Source organism: Melopsittacus undulatus, chromosome 3 (genome assembly GCF_012275295.1).
Source record: "Melopsittacus undulatus isolate bMelUnd1 chromosome 3, bMelUnd1.mat.Z, whole genome shotgun sequence".
Taxonomy (NCBI): Eukaryota; Metazoa; Chordata; class Aves; order Psittaciformes; family Psittaculidae; genus Melopsittacus; species Melopsittacus undulatus.
Window position 1 is genome coordinate 14,095,579 of NC_047529.1, and position 18,065 is coordinate 14,113,643.

Genomic DNA, 18,065 nt, shown 5'->3' on the forward strand with positions numbered 1-18,065 from the left:
GGCTTGCTGTCTGCACCCCTGGGGTACAGCAGCACCCATGGGGAAGGAACTCAAATAAAAATGCCAAGGGTGTGAGGGTGGAGGGCAGGAAAAGGGTTTGGAGGCAGGGATGGGCACGCTGCCTGGGACAGGGGAGCAGCACACACCACCCAGCACATCTTGTTCTGCTGGGCTCCCAGGATTGCCAAGGCACCAGCTCCTGGAGTCAGCGGATGTTCCACCTGCAGTCCTGAATCCAGCTCTGGGGTCCCCAGCATGGGGAAGAGGGACATGGAGCTGTTGGAGTGAGTCCAGAGGAGGCCATGAAGATGCTCCAAGGGCTGGAGCAGCTCTGCTGTGGAGACAGGCTGAGAGAGCTGGGCTTGTTCAGAATGGGGAAGAGAAGGCTCCAGGGGGACCTTAGAGCAGCTTTCAGTGCCTAAAGGGGCCCACAAGAAACTGGAGAGGGGCTTTTGACAAGGGCCTGTAGGGACAGGACAAGGGGGAATGGCTTTAACCTGACAGAGGGGAGAATGAGATGAGCTCTTAGGCAGAAGTTGTTCCCTGTGAGGGTGCTGAGGCCCTGGCACAGGGTGCCCAGAGAAGCTGTGGCTGCCCAATCCCTGGCAGTGTTCAAGGCCAGGTTGGACCTCAGGGGCTTGGAGCAACCTGGTCTAGTGGAAGGTGTCCCTGCCTGTGGCAGGGGGTGAAACTGGATGGGCTTTAAGGTCCCTTCCAACCCAAACCATTCTGTGATTCTAGGATCGGTATTTGGGAACCCCATTCCCGACAAGGGACAGAGCAGCCTCCAGCACTTGTACCTACAGAGGGAGGTGAGCAAGTGGGTGTCAGTGAGCCCAGTCCCACCCGGTGAGGGGGGTCAGGATTGCCCTAATCTCCCCCCGCCGACCATGCTTGTCCCGGGAGGAGTGCCATGAACCGGTGAAGATCCCCCTTCAGCACCCGCCCCAGCACCTGAGGCCCGGCCCCTGCTCCGTCCCGCTCCGCCCCACCGCCGCCGCCAGCCCTAAACGAGCCCCGGCAGCGGGATGCTGCAGATGTCCGCGTCGAGCTCTCGCCGCCTGTCGCGGTGCAGGGGCCGCTGCAGGCGTTGCCATTCGCCCTTGGCAAGGTAGGAATCTCTCTTAACCCCCCTTCTCCCTGGGACCCGGGAGCACGGCGCTGAGCACTCGCCGTGCGCAAGGGGAGCGCCCGGGTCCGGGCACTGGGGCTGCCTCGTGGGCTGCGGTCTGGGCTCTGGGGCAGCCCTGGAGGTGATGGTCCCAGTCCCGGTTAGGGCACCGGAGCAATACCGAGGTTGGGGGTGCAGGGCTGGTCCGGGGCTGGCGGCCTGGGTCCGGGCACCGGGGAAAAGTACCGGGCATAGGGATCCGGGTCTGGGCCCCGGGGCTGCCCTGGGCTTGGGGATCCGGACCCCGGGGTAGAACACTGGAGGTGGGAGCCGGGATCAAGGCACCGCGGCTGTCCCGGGCTTGGGGGTCCCGGTCAGGGCACCGGAGCAGCGCAGGGGGTCTGGGTCCGGGTCCGGACCCCGGGGGCTGGGGGTGCCGGCTGCGAGAGTCCATGTCTGGGCACCGCAGCAGCACTGAGCTGGGGCGCCAGGGTTGGTCCGGGCGCAAGTACCGGGTACAGGGATCCGGGTGTGGGCACCGGGGCTGCCCCGGGATGGGGGGAGCCCGGAGCTGTGGGTCCGGGCCCCGGGGCCGCCCCGCGCAGGGTCCGGCCGCTTCCCCGCGCTATGGGAGCGAGTTGTGGAGCGCGCCCTGGGCGGTGTCAGTCAGGCGAGCGCTGCCCGGGGCGGGAGCGGGTGAGTCACCGGCAGGAAACCGATTGCATCAGGAACGGGGCTGTTTTTCCAGCCGGGAATCCCGGAACGCGCAGCTCCAACCTCCATCCCCTCTCTCCCCAGCGCCATGGAGAAAGGAGCCAGCGACGGCGCCAGCAGCTCAGAGGTGTTGCCTTCGTCTTCCACGGCTACCTTCAAGGAGGAGCTGCTGTGCCCCATCTGCTACGACCCTTTCCGGGAAGCCGTGACTCTTTGCTGCGGCCACAACTTCTGCAAGGGCTGCGTGAGCCGTTCCTGGGAGCACCAGCGCCACGTCTGCCCCGTCTGCAAGGAGCCCTCCTCCTTCGATGACCTGCGCATCAACCACACGCTCAACAACCTGGTGGAGATGATCCTCAAGGATGAAGGGCAGCGGCAGGGCCGGGCTGCCACCCTCTGTCCCCTGCATCATGAGGAAGCCAAGCTCTTCTGCCTGGAGGATAAGGAGCTGGCGTGCTTTGTCTGCCAGAGCTCCAAGCAGCACGAAGGGCACAAGCTGCGGCCAGTGCAGGAGGTGGCGACTGATTTCAGGGTGAGGAATGCTCTAGGCATAGAGGGGGGATGGATGGCGGGTGGGGGCACCCCAGTATCTGGAGGGGTCCAGCCCGCACACCCCATGGCACCAACTTGCCAGCGCATGGCTTTGACTCGTGCCAAAGTGTGATTGTACCCACCAGTGTGCTGGGACAAGAGACAGAGCTGCCACACTGCAAGAGTGGGTCCCACAGGAGTGCTCCCAATGCGCTCCCTGCCCTGTAATTACCCAGTGCCACCCCGATGGTGCTTTGCCCCACGGGAAAGGGGAGCAGGGGAATGCTCAAGGGTTTGGAGAGCAGCCAGGTCCCTGCATTTCCTCCGCTGGGCTGGGCTGGATCCAGCCACGCTGGTTGTTGCAGCAGTGCCTCGGGGTTAGGAGCGTGTTTGGGATGGGGGTTGCACAACTCCCCGGCCAGGGAGGGATGTGGGATGGGGAGGCAGCCCCAAGCCCTGGGGAGCAGGATGGGTCATGGCTGCATGGGGAGGAGGAGGAGATGGGATCTGGCCAGCAGCTGGGCATCGTGCCAGGATCCATCGTGTTTCCTGGCTGGGAAAGCAGCTGTTGCTGCCCTGACTCAGCCCACAGGGATGAGCCAGATTTCAAATGTGGCGGGGCAGACGTGGGGCTGCCGCTTTGCAAGGCTTGGCAGGCTGCCCCCAGCACCAGGGCAGGCAGGGACTTGATGGTGCATCAGTAGAAGGGCTAAAAACAGCAGGGAGGATTTGTCAGGGAGCGTTTGCATGGCCCTGGCTGTGCAGGGCTGACTTCAGCCACAGGAGGGGGAAGTGTGGATGGAGCAAGGATCCTGCTTAACCACATCCTACTGGGCTTGGGACTCTTGCCTTTCTGCACTGGAAACCCTGGGTGTAGGCTTGTGAAGGTCCTGAAGGCATCTCCTCCCCACAGGCCAAGCTGAAGAACATGGAGACTTCCCTGCGGGATAAGGCAAAGGATTTCGGGGCTGTACATCGTTCCTATGAGTCCATCTCCAAACACAACCAGGTGCGTGGTCCCTGTGAGCAGGGAGGCAGTGGATCCAGACACATGTGTGCAAACACATGCATACATGTGTAAATGCATGCCCATGCATGCACACACCCTGGGCAGGAGAGCAGGTGGCTCTGGTGTGGAACACTGCACCCACCTTGGGAGGCTCCATCCCTCGGTAAGGAGGGTGATGATGGGGGAGGAAGGATTCGGATGGGGACTTGAGGAGCAGGGTGATGGGACTGTGCCTGCTGTAGGAGCAGGGGTTGGGATGTGGGGAGGACAGCATGGTCTTGGTTGGAGCGCAGCAGGTCCCCGAGTGCTGGAGCTGGTTGGAGGGCTCCGGAGAAGTGCTTATGGGGATGCTGTTGTGAGCCCAGGGGAGCGGGGTGCTCGGAAGGGAGGTGCTGATGTCCCCGCACGGGGCAGGTGGAAGTGGTGCGGCTGGAGGAGCAGATCAGGAAGGAGTTTGAGAAGCTGCATGAGTTCCTGCGGAGGGAGGAGCAGGCGCTGCTGGCCCAGCTGCAGGAGGAGGCGCAGCGCAAGCGCAGCACCCTCGAGGGCAAGATGAAGCAGTTGTGGGACGAGAGCCGGGCCCTGCTCAACGAAGCCCGTCAGCTCCAGGTGGACCTCAAGAAGGATGACTACACCTTCCTCATGGTAAAGTCCTTGCTGGGGTGCTGCCCCATGCTTGGCATCTCTGCCGGGGTGTGAGCAGGGTGCTGGGTGATCCTTTGGGTGTTTGCAAGCCCCTGTGAGCCCTTACAAGCCCGGGTCTGATGCCTGGTGTCTCTTTCTCTTTCAGACCCACAAGAACCGCAAGCGCAGGTAAGTCCTGATCCCTGCTGTGTCCCCTGCCTGGTGACACAGGGTGCTCTGGGTCATTGAGCCCCCATATCCCCTCCTTGGGGATGAATGGGCTCTGCTGCCTGGATGCAGAGCAAGGTCTCTTCCCCATGTGAGTTCCTTTTGTGTACCCCTCAGGTATGGGTGCTCCAGCTCAGGGGGTCCCCAGGGCCAGGCAGCACCCCCTGGGTGCCTATGGGTAGGATGGGGGGTACATATGCAGAAACAAAACAACATTGCAGGTGTTGAGCCATGATGCTGGGGGGGATTTGGTGATGGGACACTTGTGGGGTGAGAGCAAAGTTTGGGAGATGTGGGGTGCTGGTGGGAAAGCTCTGGCTAAAATGTGGATGCCAGGAGACCCAGTCAGTCCCTTCATCCCTGACCTATCTCCATCCTCTGCCCCTGCCCTAGGATTGCCTGCACAGCTGAGGAGCCAGAGCCTGTGCAGACAGGGATGCTTCTCGATGTCCCCAAGTACCTGGGCTCTCTGCAGTACAATGTGTGGAAGAAGATGCTGGACATCATCACCGTAGGTGAGGTGCTGGGTCCACTCCAAAGAGGTCATCTCAGGCTGAAAGCAGCCATTGTATGGGGCAGCCCAAGGGGTGGTGGGTGCTGAAGAGGAGCATGGAGCAACCATGGCCATTGCTAGTGGGCCTGGGGAAGGGGGTTGGAGAGCATAAGGGGTGCTCTGGGGCACTTGCACCCCAAAAGGGAAGCTCTGGAAGGCGCATTTCCCCATGGTGGGGTGGGTGCTTTCAGGGTTGTTGCCCCCCCCATAAACTCATCACCTCAGCAAGCTGGGCTCCTAACACATGTCCCCACCACAGTCCCCTTTAGCTTCAACCCCAACTCTGCTGCGGGCTGGCTCTCGGTGTCTGAGGACCTCACCAGCGTCACCAATGGGGGCTACAAGCTGCTGGTGGAGAACCCCGAGCGCTTCACCTCAGCTCCCTGCATCCTGGGCTCCTGTGGCTTCTCCACCGGCTTCCACACGTGGGAGGTGGACCTGGGCACCACCAAGAACTGGAGGGTGGGGGTGGCCCGGCTGCGCAGTAACAGCCTCTGGACCTTCCACCATGATGCTCGCTCTGGCTTCTGGTACATCTACCGCCTGTCCGGGAAGGACAGCGAGCTGTGCCGAGCATCCAACATGGCACGGTCGGAGACGGCGATGGGCAATGTGGGACGGATCCGCGTGGAGCTGGACTGCGACGAAGGGGAGCTGTCCTTCTATGACGCTGACCACAAGACCCACATCTACACCTTCCATGAGAAGTTTGGTGGCACTGTCTTCCCCTACTTCTACGTTGGGGGTAGACCCGTGGGTGCAATGCCCAGTTCACTCCGTATCTGTCCCCTCCGGGTCCAAGTCCATGAGGATGTGCCTGTCTAGTGGTCAGCATCTCCTGCCACCACTGCCTCTACCTGTATTTAGGGTTTCTTCTGGTGCTCTTTTAGCTTTCCTCAGGAAAAAGAACAGGACAAAAAGAATGTACTGTCTCTTCTTTCTCATTAATAAATATTTTTGCATTCCTTTTCCAGCTCATGGTGTTCAAATCACTTTCTTTCCTTTCCTGGATCAAAGCTGGGAAGGCTTTGGGGAAGAGGTATCTCCCTGCCAGGGGGCTGTAAACAGGAAATTAAACTGAACCTCATACAAGTGCTGCAGCATGCAGGGGTCCATGTCTCCCTGCTGTGAGTAAAGCTGGGGATGGTGGCCCTTGCCCCAGCCCTGTGGGGAGGGAGGAACCCCACACAGCTTGGCTGGACTCACACAGAAGCTTGTCTTTCCCCTCTACAAGGAAAACTTAGTGGGGACATCCTTGAGAACAACAACCCATCCCTCCAACCCTTATTGCCATCACTTACACCCCTTGGAGGGCTTTTCCATGAATCCCCATCTCCCAGAGCCGGGTGCTGATGTGCAGTTGGTGTTTGGAGGTGGAGGAGGCTCAGAACTGGGATGGGGAGAGACAAAAAACAGCCTCTGTACCCCTTGCTGGGTAGGGCCTGACATTAATAGTTCCCAAAAGGCTTTTACCTCCAGCCTGGTGAATCCTTGGGGTTTGAATGTGATGTCCTGGGGAAAGGAGGGATGCCTGGGGAGCTGAGCTGCCCTCACTGCCTGCTGCCGGCCCAGCCAGGACCTCACTGGCAGGATGTTGATATTAACGGGTGGTTTCCATGGTTTCTCACCATTTGCATAGGAAGCTCCTTAGGAACAAGAGCTGAGGGTGGAAAAACAACAGGGAGAGTTGGAGGCGTGTGATGCGGGGGCCACCCAGGGACTCCTCCGCCTTCCTTACCTCAGCTCATGTTATCTGTTTCCAACTGAACATCCCTGGATACCAGGAGAAGAGGAGAATGAGCACAGGCATCCCATCTCCTGCCCTGTGCTTATCACAGCCTTACAAACTGGCAGTGTCTGGAAATTTGGGCGTCCCACAGCCAGCGCAGGCAGAAGCAAGGTGTTATTTGGGAACAACAAAAGCCAATGGAGCTCTCCGGGCTGATGGGGCTGGAGCGGGAGGAGGCGTCCACTCTTTGTCATGCCTGAGGGGAACATTTCCCTCCTGTGGCTGCAAGTGCCAGAGCAGGTGCTCGGGTGCAAACAGCAATAAAAGGTGAAAAGAGACATCGTTTTGGGCAGTGAAACAGAAGCATTTTGGGGTTTTTCCAAATAATCTGGTGAAAAATTGCTTTGCAGGAACCGATAGGAACGAATGAACAGGTTGGATCCTGAAGACTCTGCAGGTTTTAGTGTAATAAATGGTACCTGCATCTTCTCCTGGGCTGGATTTCATCCCACAGAGGCAGGTAAATGGGTGATGCCTTCCCGGGACTGAGCACTTGCTAGCACACCCGATTTCATTTATTATTATTATAATGATGTTTATTGGTTTCGCCTCATTTTTGGCTGCTCCTGCCGAGGGTGGAGCCCTCTGGCTGCCCAGGATCCCCATCCCTATCTGCATCCCCATCCATCCCATCCCCATCCATCCTTCCCCTGCAAGCAGGATGGGTTCATGGCTGTGCCTGGGGCTCCCTGGTATCCGGGTGGGGAAGAAGGAGTGAATCTCAGCAGGTGAGGCTGGGGTTGCCGTATAGACCCCCCCATTAGGCTGTACTGATCTCCCCTCCCAGCGTTTTTAGGACCGGATGATATTTCGGAGAGGCAGGCAGCTCTCCCATTGGCTCACAGCCCCGCGATGATGTAATTTCTGACCAATCCGAGAGAGAACAGCACCTTTCCCCCCCCGCCCCCCTCTTCCCCCCGCCCTCCCTCCCTCACCGCTGGTACCCAGCGCTTGAGCTGGTGCATCCCGGAGGGGTGGGGAGCAAAAATGGGGGGGGAGGGGGAGCCCCCAAAAGGAGGATTCCGGGATGGCCCAGCCCTGGATGAGGGATCCTGGGGACGTATCCTGCGCTGGCTGCCAAGCGCTGGGGAAGGCGGATGGGGCTGAGCCTGCAGTGACTGGGATGCTCCACGTCTTCCCAGGACCATGAATCCTCTAGGATAAGGGGAATCCAAACCTGCGGATCTTCTCGCTGAAGGAGGAAGGGTGGAGGTTGGAGATGTCCAGGGAGACGAAGAGAGAGAAGCGGTACAGAGCCCTCCTGCAGCCTGCAACCCCCCGAGTATGGCTGTAGGATGGTAAAACACCAAATACACTCGCCCCATCCTCATGGTCCCCCTGGGATGCCTGCTCTGGGCAGGGGGGCATCATCCCCGCACACATGGACCTTTCTGCATGGCCACCCAGATGGAGCACAGCCTGCACATAGGGTTTTCCCTGTCTCTCCTATCCCCTCCACCCATGCTGGCCCTGGGATGCTGAGCAGATTCCCCTGAGCCAGCAGGCTGCAGCCGTAGGAATAAGCAAACCCTTTTCCTCATGTTTCTCCTGTGGCTTCCTCTTGTTCCTGGGGCTCCTTCCCCCCCCCCCCCCAAGCCATCCTGGTTCCATGCCCAGCCTCTCCTCCTGCCACCTCCTATCCTGGAGATGGTCCCAAACCCAGTGAAGGCTTGAATGTGGAAGAAGTGGTCCATGGCAGCCCACAGTCCCCACCACTCTGGGCAGACCCAAATCTCCTTGGTCTCCTTTTTCTGTGCCTTGTTTCCCTGGCACCAGCACACACTGCCAGGGAAAAGCAGTTGCCTGGGGCAGCTGGGGGAGCTGCCGAGGGTGACAGCCCTCAGGGATGATGCTCACCAAGTGTCCCCAGAGCCACAACCTTGCGCAGGGTCTGCAGGGACTGAAGCTAAGCTCCATCCCCCAGCATTGCTGGTCTTGTGGAGCCAGGGGACAAGGAGACAGCTCCAGCTGAGACCCCCCAGAGCATCTCCAGTGGCTGAGAGAGCCACGATCCCTGGTGCCAGCCACATCAGGGACCGTCCTGCAGCCACCTGGGTCCCCACAAGGGTTGTTTGTCCCCCAGTGGGCCTCTGCCTCTTGACCCTTTCTTCCCCTTGTGCTGTCTGTCTCAGGGCTTCAGCTCCTTGCATATCCCAAGGGCATCCCATCCATAGCACCCACATCTGCATGGGCACCTGAGTTCTGTTGAGCTGGGGGGCTCAGAGCTCGTTCATCACCGGTGCAGAGAGGAGCCTGTTGGAGGGACGCAACATGTCGCTGATACTGAGTTTATGCAGGACGTCATGGACAGCTCACAGCCGAGCTGCGGTGTCACATGTGTGATCTCAGCCCCATTTCCAGCTGGGTCACCCTGTCCTTCCTCACGTCCTGCAGCCGTGGGCTTTGCAAAACCACCCTACATTTGTTTTCCAGGGGGAACCACCTCCCCACATTGCCCTCATGCTCATTGCATAACAGAGGAGACTAAATATACCCACACGGTTCCCCAGGGGTGCCGGGCCTGTGATCGTTGTCAGGCACTGCCACCGGTGACAAATAGGTCAGGGTGAAGCAGATCTGGGGAAAGGAGAGTCAGTTTAAGGGAAGGGCACAGCCCTAAGGGGTGTCCGACCTCTTCTGGGGCTCCCTGGGGACCCCCTCTCACCTCAGCATCCACAGCAGCATCGCACTTAAATAGCATTAGGATATGGGACTCAGCCTCTCCAAGCTCCCCTTACCCAGTTTGTAGGAGGATAACGAGTCCTCACGTGCCACTGGGGCTGGGAATGGGTCACACCACATCCCAGCCCGGGGAGGACGGAAGGGACACTCTGTTTCTCCCTGCCATGTAGATGACACCCCATGGGTGTGAGGTGGGTGTTGCCACCAGGGCCCATTGAACCCTCTGTGTCCCTTTCTTTGTCATTTTGCCACTCTCCAGCTGTGTCCTGCTCTAGCAGAGAACCAAACCTTGCATTCCATCATGCCCACACCCCTTTCAACCCATCACCCCCAAAGAATTCCACCAAACCCCCTTTTTTGGGTCTAAATCCATCTCCCCCCATCCTTTTTCCCTTTTATCCTTTTTTTCTTCCCCCTTTTTAATACGTTTTCCATTATTATTCCCAGGCCCATCCCGAAAATAGCAGCTGGGTGTGATGTCACCGGGCTGGTACCCGGTTCGTAGAGCCCGCGGGCCAATCAGCGGCGGCGGCGCGGCTGCGCCAATGGCGGGCCGGGGAGGTGATGTCATGGGGGCGGGAGGGTGATGTCATGGGGGGCTCCGGGCCCCCCGGCTGGGATGCTCCGTGCAGACCCCCCCGCGCCCGCGTTAAAGGAGCCCGGAGAGCGCGGAGGAGCAGCCTGAGCGCCGGCGGAGCGGTGAGTGCCATGGGGGGGACCCTTTGCTCTATGGGGGGTGTCTGTGTGTGGTGTGTGTGCGATTTGGAAGGAGAAAAGTTCCTTTGGGAAGGGTTGAGGAGGGGGCGTTTTTCCAGGGGGGTACCTGGATGTCTCTTTGTGCCCGCGACACCCCTCTTTTTCCCCATCCCTCCATCGTCCCCCAGTACATCCCTTCTGGGGTGTACCCACTGCGACCCGAGCAGGTACCTCTTCCCCAAGGAGGCTGATGTGTATCTCCCTCCTCGACAGCAGAGCTCGGGTTGCTGGAGAGCTCCTCGCATTCCTTTCTATCTCCCTCGCTCCATGGGTTTCATCCAGCTCTGCCACGCGTGGCAGCCCACGCCCATGGTGCGGGGATACAGGGATGGGGCTCAGCATCCTCTGCCCCAGCACCCCTGGGGGGAGCAGTACCCCACTATCCCCAGGACACCGAGGAGGGGGCGTCACCCTGCCCGGAGCACCCTCATCCCATATGCGGGTGCAGGAGCCCCCCCCCGGAGGGCAGGGCTGGTCTGAATTATTGATGGTGGCAGGATGCTGGTGGAGGTGACCTGCTCCCGGCAGGCGCTGAACGATTTATTCCAGGGATGGAGGAAAAGCGAGGGGAAGGGAGGGAGGAAGCAGCTGCCATCCTGGCTCTCCTGTGGAAAGGTGGGCTGAAGCATCCATCGCTTCAAGGGAGGGAGTGGGGAGCCCCTCCATTCCTCCATCACCTCCCTCTGCTGCTTCTCCCAGGGAAGGGGATGGAAAATGGGGGGTCCCCACAGGCTCAGAGGATCTACAGGGGAGATCAGGGCTTGAAACCCAATGCATGGGTTTCAGAGCTGCAGCTCTTTGGGGTGGCATCGGGCTCCCCCCAGCCACGTGCTATCCAGGAGCAGGATCATTCCCACTGATTCCCAGCACATCTCGCTGGGAGCAGGATCATTCCCACAGCCTCTCTGCACTGGGCTTTGAGCGAGGTTTAATTCCAGGGGTGACAGCAGCAGCAGGTCCCCAACCACACCCCGCTCCCCTTGGCTGGCCATGCGGCTCAGGGGCACCGGGGTGGCAGAGAGGGAAGGGAGCTCAGCATGGAGGGTATTTCCTCTCCAAATCCCTTGAACAGCATCTTCATCCAGCGAGGAGGAGGAGTGGGGCTGCTGACAGCATTGCTTGTCATGGACCCCATCCTCCTCCCCATTTCGGGTCTGATGGATGATGTCTTCATTTTATCCTCCAGCCAGGGCACGAACACCACGTGAGGTCTGGAACTGGGTTTTTTTTGTAGCACAAAATGCACCAAGATACCAGTGAAAATGAGGATTTGGGGTGGTTATGAGGGAGGCACGAGCAAGGCAAATGGTTTTTCCATGAGGCACACGATCTCCATGATCCTGTGCCTCCACGAGGCACACGATTTCCAGCTGGCGCACGATCCATCAGAGCATCCCCACCCTGCTTCAGCGCTGTGCTTGGCAGGAGCTGCCCTGGGCAAAACCCTTCAGCCAGGCGAGGAGCAAACCCCTGTGTAACCCCCAAACCCAACAGCCCTGGCTCGGGGGTCACTGAGAAGAGGGGGGCATCTCCAGGGCAGCTGTCCCCAAGAGGTGTCCCCACATTTTGTCCCTGTGTTTCCCCCCCAGCAATCCCTGGAAGCTGTGGGCAGGTTGTTTGTGCCATCCCAGTGTCAGATCCCAGCAGGATGGGGGATGAGGGGTTGGGATTTCTCGGGACCCCCCTTTTTCAGCTGGGGGTGTTAGTTACAGCTGTGGGACAGCTCTGGAATGGCTACCAGGGACGTTGCTCCTTCCCTGGGAGGCTGCAAGGATTTAAGACCCTATTTTTAAAGGATGGATTTTTTTTCTTCCCCTTAGCAACAAAAGCCATGAATAATCCCATAAACCAAACTCCATTTTGGCACAGCTGGGAAAACCCTCTGATGCCACCGACACCCCATTGTGTCCCCCAGAAACATCGGGAAAGGGGGATGGCCCCAGTTTGTTCAGGCTTTAATGAATCTCTGGGTGCTGCTGCCCCATGCCAGGTCTTGTGCTCACTCTGGGGGATGGATGGGGAGCCCTGGGGATGCTCCCACTCCTCACCCACAGCCACAGAGACCCCTGGAGAGGGGGATGCAGGAGATGGTCCTTCTGCGTGTGGGCTGGTGGGGGCTGAGCTGAGGACTGGGGCTCTTTAGACATGAATGGAGGGGCAGCAGGGATGTGCTTGGGTTGCAGCAGGGATGTGCAAAGGGGTCACCCCTGTCTGGGGTGCATGTGTGTGCGCAGTGTGTTCCTGCTGCTCCCGGCACATGTGTGTACACGTGTGGGCTGTGCAGGCTCTTTCCCCACCGCCTGCTGCCATCATCCCAGTGCGTGCCCATTGCACCACCAGTGTATGTCCATCCCATCACATTATCCCAGGGTATGCCTATCCCAACAGCATGTACCCATCACACCGCACCATGTCTGTGTGCCCATCACACCTCCCAGCGTGTCCCTCACACCACACTGGTGGGTACCCATCACACCAGTGTGTGCTCACCCTGGTGTGCAGGGTGGGAGGCCGTGCATGGGACGTGGTCCCATGGCAATGCCCCCAGCTCCTGGACACCCAGCACTGATCCTGGCTCTTTGTTTCTCCAGGCCCCAGGAACACTCTTTGCTGCAGACACCCAAGGATCTTCACACCATGACTCTGGCTGGTACGATACCATCATGGGGACAGGGGACAGCATGGCTTTTCTGGCCCTGTGTATCCAACCCCAGCACCTACCCCATGCTGGGGCACCCCTAGTTTGAGCACGACCCTATCCAAACCACCCTGGGGTTGGCTGTGCCCCAGGCTAAGCTGTGCCCTGAGATTCTCACAGCATCGCAGTGATAACAAGCAAGGTGTCGTGTGTGGTTAACACATCAGGACAGACATAACCCATGTGGCCATCAATAAAGCACCCCACTGCTGCATGCCTCAGTTTCCCCTTTGCACACTGCTTCCCCAGGTCAGTTCACCCTGCTTGCAACATCTGGGTACAGTCAGTTCCAGCCACTATCCCCATCCCAGCCCTCCCCTAGCACATGGACCCTCCCACTCCTCTGACTCCAATCCCACCATCTCTTCCCAGCTTATAAAGAGAAGATGAAGGAGCTGCCTCTCGTCTCACTCTTTTGCTCCTGTTTCCTCTCAGACCCCCTGAGCAAGTCTGCATACACCTATGAAGGTAGGGCCCTGCTGCCCACCCATGCTGAAGGGGTGCATGAAGGGAGGGATATGGGGGCCTGCAGGAATCCCTTGGCATGACTGGGGTCACCAAGAGGTTGTCTCCACAGTTTCTGGCAGTGTCTGGAAGCAGGGGGCTGGGTTGGGATGGGGGTGCTCAGGCAGCCCTGCTCCTCCCTGGCTCCACCACGGCTCCATCACTGCACGAAGCACCAGGCGTGGGCTCGGTATTTTTAGGCAGACGGTGCTGGGTGATTCAGGCTGATTCATGTCAGCGGGTCCAGAGGCAACAGCATCGATGGAGGGAGATGCCCAGCCTTGGGGGGCTCATCCTGGGGAGCTGGGGGTGGAATCTGCAGAAAAAAGAGCTTCATGGTCTTGTTCCCATTCCCTGGAGCAGAGTGAACTCTGCCTTGCTTGCTCATCTCTCCCTCGGTGGGATGCTCAGCCCCTCATCTCACCCAGCCTCATTAATAGGTGTGCATATCGCAACCCATGACAATGGGGTGCAATAGGGTATGGGGATTTGGGGGAAGGTGGTGGCCCATTGGTGGGGCTGCAGGTGGAGGTGGGATGTGTCCATGCCGGTGGTCACCCCTTGCCCCTCTCCAGCAGACACGGTAGACCTCACCTGGTGCGTCATCTCCGACATGGAAGTCATTGAGCTCAACAAGCGCACCTCAGGGCAGTCCTTCGAGGTCATCCTGAAGCCTCCATCATTCGATGGCATCCCTGAGTTCAATGCTTCCCTGCCCCGACGACGCGACCCATCCCTGGAGGAGATCCAGAAGAAGCTGGAGGCGGCAGAGGAGAGGAGGAAGGTAAGTCTGGTGGCTTATGTGTGGCAGTGCAGCATGGGGATGTGCCATGGGATGTGCCATGGGGACATGCAAGCTTTCACTCAGCAGCATACACCCACCTCTGGGGACAGTGCTGAGTCTAGAGGAGGTGGTTTTAGCCAGGTGGGGATGGGACCCATGGTCCCCATGACCATCGTGTCTACTTTGTCTGCGCAGTACCAGGAGGCCGAGCTGCTGAAGCATCTGGCGGAGAAGCGGGAGCACGAGAGGGAGGTCATCCAGAAAGCCATTGAGGAGAACAACAACTTCATCAAAATGGCCAAGGAGAAGCTGGCACAGAAGATGGAGTCCAACAAGGAGAACCGCGAGGCCCATTTAGCTGCCATGCTGGAGCGCTTACAAGAGAAGGTAAGAACCCAGTGAGGAGGGATGGGGGAACATGATGGGTCACTGGTCCAGGAGGGTGTCACAGCACACTTGGGCACCCTGCATGGCTCTTGGGCTGGCTTTATCCCCTGGGGACACCACCAAAATGGGAGCCACCTCTTCCCTTCCCACCATGCAGCAATACCCAAGCTCAGCATCCCACCTGGGGTGGGGGTCCTGCCCAGGGATCGACCAAGCCTGACATGTCTATAGGCTCATGAGTGGTCGGCGGGTGGAGAGCTGGGACCCATACCTTTTGCTTTCCCCATATCCCACCGTGATGGCTGTGACCCTTCACTTGCAAGCTTTCCACCTCCTGGGTGGCAGATCTTCCCCTGCTCCCTTCCCCAGAGGCTGTGGATCCATCAGCTCCCTGGTGGAGCTGGAGGGGTCCGTGCTGCCGTGCTAGGAGATGCTTCCACTCTGCCAGCTTGTGCAGACCTCTTCTCTCTCCCCGAAGCAGGTCTGTTCCCAACCTCAGCACGGAAGGTCCCACCCTCACCACCTCCAGCTCCCTCCAAAACATCCCTTCTGCAAGGAGCTCGCCCAGTGCCCTTCTCCAAACGCCTCAGCTAGCCTTGGGTCAGAGGCAGAGAGCACGAGATAATGAAGGACAATCCGAGCTAACCCCATCTCCTTGGGGCTCCCGGTCCATCCCGTCTGGTTGACGTCTACCTCCTAGCTAGAGGGCGAGGACAATCTGTCCCTGAGTGCCTCCACAGTCCTTAAAACACCCCAAGGGGAGGAGAGGACGCTGTTGACCCATCGGTGGTGTCCCTCGGGGGATGAACCTCGCAAACGCCCTCGTGCCTTCGAACCCCTCTGAAGCCGCTGGCCTGCCCATGGGGACCCTGAAGCCTACCCAGCTAACGCGTGTTCCCCCCCCCTCCTACCCCCCTCCCACAGGACAAACACGCAGAAGAAGTGAGGAAAAACAAGGAGCTCAAGGAAGAGGCCTCCAGGTAAAGAGGCGATGGTTGAACTGACAGCTCCGGGGAGGTGGCGGAGGCTGCCGCAGCGCAAGGTCGGACGGTGGAAGGGTGGACGTTCCTCTGCTTTCTTTGTTCGTGAATGTAAAGAGTTGACCAGTGAAGCCATCCTAGTCGTTTTGGGGTGGGTGGGGAGGGGGCAGGAAGGAGGGAGGGTGGGAGGGAGGGAGCTGGCTTCGGGATGCCCACCTCCTTGGTGGGTCCTGTGTGCCGCCCATCAACCAGATCCGGAGAGACAGCCAAGAGCTGGTGAAGTGGAGGAGGTGACCCCCCCCCAGGGGAAAGCTGGAGGGGGATGAAGCGGGTGGGGAGGGGAAGGGGGGGAAATGTGCATTGTGTGTGACTTTAATTTGGTGCTGGGCAGGCAGGGCGGGCAGGCGGCATCCCTCTGACTTCGCTCTTCCCCTCCACCCCACCCCATTGATGGGCAGTGGCATCTTTTGGTGTCCCTCCCTCTCTTTTTCCCGCCTGGACTCAGGGTCTCTTGCCCCGAGCGAGCGTTATTTGCCCATAGACCTTACAGAACCATTTTGCGGAAGGGGGAGAAGAGATCCCCTGCCTTGGAGGTGGTCAGAGAGTGAGGCTCACCAGCTCCAAAGGCTTTATGTGTAGGAGATGCTGATGATCCTTTTCAAGCAAAAAAAAATGGAAAAGCCCCATGACTTCCCAAAAAGCTGGTTTTTTTGGGGGGGTAAAAACCTCCTGAGAATCATCTTTGTGGGAACTCTTAGATGAAATCCCCTTTTCTGCGTTAGAGCAGCTGGAAAGCCATTGGCTTCTACAGGTGGTAGCTCAGATGGTTATTGAAAAGAGAGTGAGAGCAGGAGAGGAAAACAGGGCAGGGCTGTGGAAATCATGATGGAAGGGACAAGGAAAAACAAGAGGCAAAGCGGCAGCAGGCAGCGGTCCCAGTGCTGCGGTGCCCTGGCACCTCATCAGCCTCCAACCCTGATGCTAGCAGAGGCTTTGCACCCTGCTATGGCCAGACAAGGCTTCCCAAGCTCTGATTCATGTCTGGAAGGAACCGTGTCTCTTTACCTGTGCCGCAAGATGCTCACCCAGACCCCGGAGCCCTGGGGGGGGCAACAGGGGAGAGGGCAGCGGGTGAAGGAGACGGGGGGGCTGTTCCAGCTGTGGCACGAGCTGTCCTTTTTTGTATACAACAGTTGTAAATAAACTGCCTTGGCATTTCTTTCGTTTTCTCATGATCTGTGCAGTGTCCTTTGTGTGGCTTCTTTTAGAGGGGGCATCCCACTGTCAGACTGGGAAGGGGAAAGGGACCAGGGCTGGGGCAAATGAGGATGGGAGAGAGCTTTTGTATGGAGGGGATGGGTCTGGTTTACCCCCATGGCCCAAATAGCCTCAGTGTGGTGGCACTGCTGCAGCTTTGGAGTCCTTTGGCTCTCCAGCACTGTCGGCCCCTTGCACCCAGCTGTGCACCCTGGGCTCATGTACCCCTGGGATACACAGTAGTGATGCTGTCTTACACCACACCTGGAGCAGGGAGCTAGAGCCAGATTGCAGCCACGTGCTGGGAGCTGGCTGGCATGGCAAGGAAGCACGGAGGTAGCTGGACACATGCCGAGGTCTAAGCTGAGACCATATGCATCATCAGTCTATCCATGGAGCAGGCAACAGGAGAACATCGGATCCCCAAGGCCAGGAGAAGAGCCAGGGGATTTCTTGTTCTCCAGCCCTAAGGAGGAAGCAGCACTAATTCTCCCCTGTCTTTGCTCACCCTGAGAGAGGTGATGGCACCAAATGTTAGGATTAGCACTCCAGAGGGGACAAGTATCCCTTCCTCCTGGTCCAAGGAGGTCCTCCCTGACCTGATCTTCTCTGATCTGTGCTCAGGAGGACCCCTCTGATCCTAGGAAGCCTTGGAGGAGGGGACTCAGACCTCCCTGTGAACACAGCAGCCGTGCTCAGGGGTTCCCATTATGGCCCCGTATAACAGCAAAGGGGCCGTATCAAAAGGAACCATGTGAGAAAGGACACAGGATCAGCATCCACAGAATCCTAGAATATTTTTGGGTTGAATATCCAGCCCTCACCAAGGATGGCCACCACTCCAGTGCCCCTTTCCTGCATTTTTTTCCAGTCTCAGCCCAGATGCCTTTCCCAGCCATAGTACTGGAGACTGCAGAGCATGGGCTGGTAGCCCTCATAAACCACCTCCATCTCCAGTAAGGACACTAGGTCCCAGTTATCACAGAGATGGAAATACTTGCATTGACCTAACACGTCAGATGTAAACTGTCCTTGGACCTTTCTCTGTTTTGAATAGCTGTGAGCCAAAACAACGGAAGGGCCTGTAGCTGTTCCCCCAGCAAGACACTCACACACATACACACAGAGCTCAGCAGCAGCCCATAGCCCATGGTACTCTGCAGCAGGAATGTGGCACATCCAAGTGTGCGGGGGCCTGCAGGGCTCTCTGCTCAGTGCAGCAATGCACAGGACCCTGCTGGGTGTCTGCCTCATGGCTGCACTCGATGAGGCTCTGTCATTATAATTTCCTGCCCCATATCACTTTAGACAGCTCTATAATGGGACCAGCCAAATTAACAAGACTGGGGTTAGCTTGAGTGTGAAAGGGAAGAGTGGAAGAAGGAGCCAGGCTGACAGTAGGGAACCCTGTCCTGAGCGGAGTCAAACACACTTTCCTCCCCCAGTCAGGATTGAGTG

The 18,065-nt window shown here is 58.6% G+C and overlaps 2 protein-coding genes across 5 annotated transcripts; both read left to right on the forward strand.

Moving 5' to 3' along the window:
• Nucleotides 1–1,001: 1,001 nt before the first annotated feature.
• TRIM35 (tripartite motif containing 35) lies at nt 1,002–5,743 on the forward strand. 2 transcript variants are annotated; one of them, XM_034061179.1, is made up of 7 exons: nt 1,002–1,111; nt 1,910–2,357; nt 3,270–3,365; nt 3,780–4,010; nt 4,156–4,178; nt 4,611–4,732; nt 5,030–5,743. In XM_034061179.1, exons 1-7 carry the CDS (start codon nt 1,029–1,031, stop codon nt 5,593–5,595), a joined length of 1,569 nt encoding a protein of 522 aa, XP_033917070.1. In that variant the 5' UTR covers nt 1,002–1,028; the 3' UTR covers nt 5,596–5,743. The 2 variants fall into 2 exon arrangements, with proteins under 2 accessions (XP_033917070.1, XP_033917071.1); XM_034061180.1 differs by having other exon boundaries at nt 1,026–1,111; nt 1,860–2,357.
• Nucleotides 5,744–9,846: 4,103 nt separating this feature from the next.
• Nucleotides 9,847–15,481, forward strand: STMN4 (stathmin 4). 3 transcript variants are annotated; one of them, XM_005146380.4, is made up of 6 exons: nt 9,847–9,940; nt 12,589–12,647; nt 13,068–13,163; nt 13,775–13,983; nt 14,179–14,370; nt 15,295–15,481. In XM_005146380.4, exons 2-6 carry the CDS (start codon nt 12,635–12,637, stop codon nt 15,352–15,354), a joined length of 570 nt encoding a protein of 189 aa, XP_005146437.1. In that variant the 5' UTR covers nt 9,847–9,940; nt 12,589–12,634; the 3' UTR covers nt 15,355–15,481. The 3 variants fall into 3 exon arrangements, with proteins under 3 accessions (XP_005146437.1, XP_030902494.1, XP_030902495.1); XM_031046634.2 differs by lacking the exon at nt 15,295–15,481 and adding an exon at nt 14,849–15,213; XM_031046635.2 differs by lacking the exon at nt 15,295–15,481 and adding an exon at nt 14,849–15,213 and having other exon boundaries at nt 13,778–13,983.
• Nucleotides 15,482–18,065: the final 2,584 nt, after the last annotated feature.